The sequence below is a fragment of the Olea europaea genome, unplaced genomic scaffold, assembly GCF_002742605.1.
Source record: "Olea europaea var. sylvestris unplaced genomic scaffold, O_europaea_v1 scaffold1978, whole genome shotgun sequence".
NCBI lineage: Eukaryota > Viridiplantae > Streptophyta > Magnoliopsida > Lamiales > Oleaceae > Olea > Olea europaea.
The window spans coordinates 15658-24145 of record NW_019237640.1 but is presented as its reverse complement, the minus strand read 5'-3'; the positions used below and the strand labels follow the sequence as shown (position 1 = coordinate 24145).

The 8488-nt window shown below is 36.0% G+C and overlaps 1 protein-coding gene across 2 annotated transcripts; it reads right to left on the bottom strand.

The window, feature by feature from the left end:
- Positions 1 to 5217: 5217 nt before the first annotated feature.
- On the bottom strand, positions 5218 to 7328 carry LOC111379368 (UPF0481 protein At3g47200-like). Of its 2 annotated transcripts, none has more exons than XM_023002727.1 (2): positions 7219 to 7328; positions 5218 to 6591 (listed from the first exon to the last, which is right to left on the bottom strand). In XM_023002727.1, exon 2 carries the CDS (start codon positions 6563 to 6565, stop codon positions 5270 to 5272), a length of 1296 nt encoding a protein of 431 aa, XP_022858495.1. In that variant the 5' UTR covers positions 6566 to 6591; positions 7219 to 7328; the 3' UTR covers positions 5218 to 5269. The 2 variants fall into 2 exon arrangements, with proteins under 2 accessions (XP_022858495.1, XP_022858496.1); XM_023002728.1 differs by having other exon boundaries at positions 7159 to 7319.
- Positions 7329 to 8488: the final 1160 nt, after the last annotated feature.

The window sequence follows — 8488 nt, the reverse complement described above, 5'->3', positions numbered from 1 at the left end:
CATCAAAGAGGTCATCCGTTTGCATGGAATCCCAGCCTCAATTGTATCGGATAGAGATCCAAAATTTACCTCAAAATTTTGGAAAAGTTTGCAAGGAGCCATGAGAACCAAGTTAAACTTCAGCACAACTTTTCATCCTCAAACCGATGGACAATCGGAGAGACTATACAGACTCTGGAGGATATGCTGCGTGCCTGCATCCTTGATTTAGGAGGCAGTTAGGAAAGTTATGTACCATTGGTAGAGTTTGCCTATAATAATAGTTATCAAGCTACAATAAAGATGGCACCTTACGAAGCTCTCTATGGCAGGAGATGTAGAGCTCCTCTTTATTGGGATGAAGTAGGTGAACAAAGAGTTTTAGGACCCGAAATAATTGAGGAAACTAGTCGAGCAGTTGATAAAATAAGAGCTAGAATCAAGGCAGCCCAGGACCGACAAAAAAGTTATGCTGATAAAAGGAAAAAAGATTTGGCATTTAATGTGGGTGATAGGGTTTTCTTAAAAGTGGCACCAATGAAGGGAGTTCTTCGCTTTGGAAAGAAGGGAAAACTTCAACCAAGATTTGTAGGTTCTTTTGAAATTTTGCAGAAAGTTGGAAATGCAGCCTATCGATTTGCTCTACCACCAAATTTGTCAGCAATTCATGATGTGTTCCACGTGTCAATGCTTCGACAATATGTGCCGATCAAAGTCATATAGTTAATTATCAACCATTGGATATCAAACAAAACATGACTTATGAGGAAAAATCAGTAGCAATATTGGATCGCAGAATCCAACAACTGAGGACAAAGGAAATTCCGTTAGTGAGAGTTCAATGGAGAAATCATAATGTCAAAGAGTCAACTTGGGAAAGAGAAGAGGAAATCAAGATCAAGTATCCAGAACTTTTCAACTAAGTTCAAGGTAATTTCGAGGACGAAATTTTTTAAGGGATGAAGGATGTAATATTCCGAATTTTGTGCTCATTTAATTTTTAGGATAGCAATTTAACTTTTCAAAATTTATTATGGCCAAAATTATTTATGGTTGCCAAATTTTGCATTGGTTGATTTATTAAAAAGTTTTCCAAATAATTTGTTAATTAGGGGTTTGGGATAAATGTCCATTTTACACCTAATTACCAAGGTAAACATTTTTTTTCTCCTCTTGGCCGTGAGTGGGGTGGCTAAGGCAATAAATGAATTGTTTAAATTTAAGCATGAAGTGGCTAAGGCATGCATGAGGTGTTTTAAGGTTGAACCCCAACCTTGAGGGTCCCCCACCGCCCCTGCCCTGGAGCATCGTGAGGGAGGTAAATCGCAGGTTATGCCTCCAAGGATACAGGGTGGAAGGCTGCTTGTACACTTTCACTTACACAAGAGCCAAATCCATATTTCAGGATTCGAACCCTTGACACGGCAGCCTCAAGCAAAGTTGGATTTCTCCACCCTCCCCTTTTACCACTTGGAGATGTGCCCTGGGGGCAATGCATGAGGTGTTTTAACTTAAGCATGTGGTGGCTAAAGGCATGCATAGGTGTTTAATTGAAGTTAAGATTTTCTTTCATTCTGCCCACGTGTAGAATTGGTTGAAGAATCACCTTAATTAATCATTTTTTTCTTACCTATAAATAGTAATGTTGCTGCCATTTATTTCCTTCGCAATAAAAATCAGAATATCACTTGTTTTAAAGGGCAGTTGACGTGAGAAAGAAAGGATAAAGTCTAGCATTCTCAATTCATCTTTCAACCAAGATTTCTTCAAGTTTTATTGTAAGATATTTTCTATGCTTAAATGGTAGGATTTCGTGGTAATATTTATGCTTAAGTTATGCACGAAAATCATAATATGAAAGACGTGGACAAGTCCACAAAGTTAGATATCTATGCCTTAGGACGAGTATGAAGGGCACCGGCAAGCCGGAATATGCAAGTATGTGTTTGAATGCTTTCTTTTGTGTAGTATTAACATGTTAAATCAAAGCATGGTATCTTGCTGAGTATTCTATGTACTCATAGTATTCCATGTTAAATATCAGATTCATAATTGTGAAGTTGGTGGAAGTCAGTCGGCAAAATCGATTATGGGTCAAGGACAATTATTTTTACATCGAAGTTTCTGCTTTGTATGTTTTGTTTGACTGCTTTCCATATGTTTTGCTTTTGTTATTATATAAAAACAAATATAAGACATGATGTAATATGGTACAGGAAGTAAATTATGTAATTATATCTATCAGGTTATGTTAAGAGACGTTTTTTTTTTTTTTCTTTTTTTTTTTACTTTCCCTTGCAAGTGATAAAAAGGCAGAAATGGAACAGTTTTTGGGTCAACTTCAAAACATTATTTCTGACTCCATAAACGTCCATTTGAGATTCTGAAAATATTTCTGCGTTCCTCATTGAGTTGTCTTAATATGGGCACTAGAATCACTCAATTTAGATATCTATAGCCTGAGATATGAATTTTCAAACGTTAAAGGGTCAATCTGAAATTTCTGTGCAATACCTCACTGTTTTCAGTAAAATGCCCATATCATATGATCTTGGAAATTTTTCATATTTTAACCTAGAAAACTATTTGAAAATATCTTTCTAATGTCATAAATTTCATAGAAAACGGAGTTAGGATGAATTTTATAAAAATAGTCGAACTTGCTGCCCCAACTAACCGTGACAGTGCCAAGTCCGTATATGTAAAGTATAATTTCATGTCGACATGCACTTCTACCGGCCTTTAAATTTTATGAGAGATATTTTACCAAATTGAAAATAAGTTTCTAACATGTAATACATCTATATAAGAGTATTTACATGTACCAAAGGCAGAAGCTATTATGTTTAGTATGTGACCCTCGAAACTTAAGTTCGGGGTGTCACATTACCTCTACCCACTCTGCAACACTCATTTCTTGATTGTGAAAACAAAGTCTAATCTTCGCAAACCTACTCGATAGCTCAATCTGGCCACCGTCATTCATCATTGATGTTGAGCCTATTAGTTCGAGACTTGCTCTTAAAATTCCTCATCCATGCGCCACCGTGTCTAATGAATTTAATACAGAGAATTCCTCTTTTGTGATCGTCCAAAACTCTTATGCTCGGACTCTTCGAAATAGTAGGAGTACCCGTATCGAGCACAACATGACATGGGTATGAGTATGAGATATGTATCGGATCCTCAAAGTTTCAACCGGAAACTTCGCCCTTTTTTTGCTTCTTCTTTCTTTTTTTTTCCTTTTCCCTTTTTGCTCTCTATAAACCTAGTGCCACCTCCAAGAGGGTCAAGAAGGGCAACAACACTTGGTTTTCCCTTCTTTTTCTTCTTTCTTTCCCCTTTCTTCTTTTTTTTTTTCCTTCTTTCCTTCAATGTATCGGTGGTTTAGGATTTTGTTTGTATAAATGAAAATAGCTCCATATAGTGCTATCTAGTGCTCCACTAAGTCTAAATTGCAATCAAGTCCCTCATTTTCTATTTTATATAACATTTAGCAATTAACTTTCTTTAATTGAGAATTAAATTCCAAAATTCAATTTTATTCGTCTTAACTAATTATTCAATACTCATTTCCTTTTTTGTGAAAAATTAATTTTGGTTTATTCAAAATCATATTTTGGGTTAGTAAAAAAATCGAAGCTTGAAAGGCGTACCCAAGTACCTGTGTCCGAAATTTGGACTATTTTTAGTCATATCCTCGTATTCTACATTTTAAAAAATAAAAGATTCGACAATTAGATATGTACCCGTATCTGAGTTCGAGCATAATAGGTCCAAAATAAGTCCAACTCTATGATTTCAATTTGGCTTTTCTTGGTGCCCACTCAACCTTGCAGTTAGTACTTGAAGGAGTACCAAATAAGGCTTGGAGGTCAAAAGCTTGGAGATCAAGAAGGACTCTACCTTGTAGTTGTTAAGTCCATACTTTAGGATTAGAATAAAAAGGTGTTGAGGCTAATTTCCATTATCCTTTGTTAAATTAATTCAGTTTGATTGACAAGCGAAAATAATTATTTTAAAGAGACCTTCGAACCAAGTTTTAAAGGAAAAAACCTTTTTAATCAACGTTAGAAAGATTGGCATCAGAGCGAGGTACAAATAATGTTTTTGGGGTTGTAGAAGACTGGGTTCAGTGACCATTCGGTGGTTGCTGGAGTGGTGGGGTATTCAACATCCATCACTACTGGTGGCTAAAAAATTCCAAAACAAATTGAAAAAAAGCAGGATTTTATTGCACCAAATATTTTAACAGCCAAGGCATGAGTGGTTGCAGAAGACTAGATTCAGTGATCATTCAATAGTCGTGGGGTGGTTTTCATATGCGGGAAAATTTTTGCTCTTCTTTCCAAACGACCTTTTCCAACCAATCCAATGTATAGCCCCTGATTGTTTGAATCGGCGACCAAGTATTGATCGCAATAAAGCATAACAAAATTAGTCCAATTTTACCATACCAAAACCTCAACCAACCATTAGTTGGTAGTTGATCGTGTCTTATAGCAACCATATCTTACTGGTCACTAAACCTTGGGGTATAGAAAGATGTAATTTTTTATTTTTATTTTTTTCAATGTGATTATTAAAAACCATAAAAAGGTAATTATTTGTTTAAAATTTTATTGCAATTAATTTGGAACCAACGAAGATTGAAGAATTTAAGGCAATATTTGAAGGCATCGGAAATCGATCAGGTTGAACAGTGGTGGGAGGTCACGACCGGTGGTCGACAGTGCCTAAGTGGAATGTCAGTGCACAGATAGCGTAGCAGCAGCGATTTCTGTACATGGCATTGGCGCCTCACGAAGGCAGTGACTTTGCTGACAGTTGTGCACCGTCCTGGTGCTGCATCACACAAAAATGACATAGCGGCACGAAGAATAATACCTGCAGCAATGAAAATAACACAATCAATAGTAGGGAGAGTACAAGTAATGAGATTGGAGATTCATTAAAGAGGAAATTAGGGGCTTTGGTAGAGATGTCGAACAAAAAACAAAGATCGAAAATTCCTCGGAGGAGAAAGCTGGGATAGAAAGTACAAAAAGTAACGGGGCTTTGATTATGCCTGAGATGTATTAGCACCTTAAAAAAAAAAAGGTAGAATTATTGTGTTCAAATTTAACAATGTAATGATCAAAGTCAATATTGTAGCCTGTCAAAATTATCGTTGAACCTTCTTTGGTCTTGGGATTGTTGGTATAAATTTGTCGTGCACAATCTGTACTAGACAAAGTATTAGGTTCATCCAACTTTATATTATAATTGTTGCAATAACATGGAAAAATCTTTAATAAAAATGTTGATTTCCCTTTTTATAGGATAGTACAGAAAATACAGCCTGTATCAATGTAAAGATGAGCAACAATACAGCAGCAAAAAAAGAAACATAAGCCCACGGAGTATTGAAATAGTTATGCCTTAAGTTCGCCATCCATCTGTTCCAGCGTTGACCACAATGTCTATTCACTTGTTCAAATACTTGTTCGTAGCAGAAATCAGAAGACGTCAGGATATATCTGCCTATTCGGTTGAACATGTGGTAAACCATTCCATCATCACCTAGAAAATTGGTAATGATTCCAGCACGGCGTAATGCTGCCACATCCTTTGAGGAATTAATGAGACAATGCATAAAGAATGCATAGTCTGTGATACGTTTTGGATGATCATCGGGAAAGCAGTGCTCGTATGCTATCATATTTCTGAAAAGTGTCTCAGTCTCATCCGAAACATGCAATCCTGGGATTTTCATAACCCCTTTGATGAATTTAATATCTAAACCATTACTGTTCGAATCCTTTTCAAACTTTATTCCAGCCTCTTCCAGCTCATTGATAGAATTTACTGTAAGAATTTTCTCTTCTTCAGTTTTTTTAGCAGGTTTACATGGCATCGTGGTGAATGATGAACACCAAATCTTATATACTAGGCCAAGAAGGTGGTCTTCATTCTTGATTGGTAAATTCAAGGTTGTTTCTGAAACCTCGGACCATGGGGAAATATCATCAATAAAAAGACGGATCAGATAGTTGATATTATCATCTGGATTTCCGGTTCTCGTCATGCTAAACAATTGATCAAGAATAAACCACGGAATTTGATTTTCAACCAAAAATAAATCATGACGCAACCGGCTGATAATCTGTTCGTATTGAAAAATAGTGTCGTCTTTGTCCCTGAAACCTTCGATTCCGTGTTTACGAAGTAACTCAATGATGAAGAATCCATCAAGAATCAGCATTTCCACAAACTTATCTCTGTCAAATTCGATATTTTCAGCATAACACTCGCGTGCTTTTTCTTCGAACGATCTTATTGCCATAACATACCTGTCAACACTGGATTCATTTCTTCGTTGAAGAAGAAGCTTTAAATACCTGAATTTTTGCTGCTCCATCTTGCGTAGTTGATCTTTATCATGGTGAAGAGGACCTATCGCAAGTACTTTTGGATCATAAAGATTTTCATTCATTCTGCGTAAATCATCATCGACTCTGAAGATTGAAGGCTTCGAGGGTGTAAAAGGCAAGTCAAGAAGTATATCGTCAATTCGAACAGCAACATGATCTCTTGTTTCGGACATCTTTATGACGTACTTGGTGTTCCTCCCTATTTTTATACCAAAGTCTAGCTCAAGATTACGATTATTCAAATGTATTGACAAACATGATAATAAATAAGATAATTCTTGCTTAAAATGAAAATAGTCTTGGTTCCTTCGCATCTTCGGATCCTTGGTTCCTCCTTAGGATCTTTGACAAGTTTTTTGCCACTAAAACGTAACACAAAGCAGATTGGGAATAGGTACAATCAGACCTGTTTTTTACATGTATCTTGTCATTTGAGACACTATTCACCTCTTTGTGCTTCTATTGAAACAATAAATAGGTTTGCTTGGCCATCTGTTTGATATATACAAAAGATATTTGCCAGATAATTCAAATCGAATCAATTGGATATCCAACTCGGACCGATCAATGGAAATACTCTACTCTTGTCATATATTCACACTAGATAGACATCATACATCATACTCATGGAATAGGATTTACTTTCAAGAATAGACTAACTAATCTAAAAAAATCACCCGAATCTAACAAGGACAAACTTTTCTGTAATGTAAACGTAATTGCACACAATAGAATTTCTGCAAGTTAGAGAGGAATACCAACTTACTCAGCTATTAGGAGGTCATGCACCTAATACAGAAATTTGGGCAGAAAGAGAGTTACAAACCTGGATGGTGCAGATAGATGAAAGTTCATGAGATTTATGAGACAGATATGAAAACAAAACCAGTAAGGCTCTCATTAAAAAATATGTGCCTTGTCAAATGAAAAAGGATTTAGCTTGTGCTTGCCGCTATTCTTTTCAATTTTTTTTTCACTCATTTTCATAATTTGTGGTCCCCACGTCTAAAATTGTGGCAACAATCTGACCTAGGCCCTGTTTGAGCCTCATTTTTACCTCATTAAAATGAAAAATATGACCGTTATCCATCACATCAAACCACCATTTTTGAGTTTCTATCTCTTATGTGGAGCCCATAATGACCCTATTTTTCATTCTCATTCTACAAATAATATGGCTCAAACGGGCTCTTAGACGGCTGCCTTTTTTAAACTTTTCCATGAAGTGGTCCACATACAATTCACCCAATGTTTCAAAATTTAGAAAAAAAAAAAAATTAAAGGGGGGGGGGGGGGGGCGGGGGGGTGGGGGGCTACCCCAAAAAAAGTCCGCCTCTGGTCACATGTTATCACAGGAAATGGTGTCAAGAGACTTGGCTTGGTGAGGGGTAAATTAGTCCAATCAATTTCCAACGGTTCAATGGGCAAACTAAAGTCTAGCACAGCAGTTCAACTTTTGCATTTTTTATTAATTGTTTGCTATAGATTAATGAGATTCTGGACAAAAAAAATTCATTAAAATGAGCTCCAAACGGGGCTTAAGTACTAAATTTCCAACTGGTAGTTTCCAGGAAATTTCTGCCCTGGACCACAGTATAGGTGATTAGTGATCGTTGACTTACTTTGCAATTGGCTCATAACTTTCTCAATATCTGAAGTTTCTTGGTAGTTTCCTGACATTATTATAACTTTTGTGTACATTCCACTAATAATATGCAATTTGTACACGGCATTGAATCACGAAGTTTCCTAGTAGTTTGACAGCATTATTATGTGTTATGTAAAAGCACAACAATTATTCATCCAGTTGCACAATTCATTATTATTACACTTATCATGATGCTTCTTAAGGCTTGTTTATCAAAGATTGTTTTTCACAATTATTTTTTCGAATATGCTACAATTAAAGAATTTTTGAAAGGAAAACCTTACTGACAACACATGACGTGACATCATTGGAAGACAAAAAAAAAGAAGAAAAATAATCCAATTACATTTTGCCAAATCAGTGTCGGTACAAGTTCTGTTAAATTTTTTCTGTACTTGTGACTTTGTTGTTATTTTTCCTCAAAATTATCTTCAACCACGCAATCTAA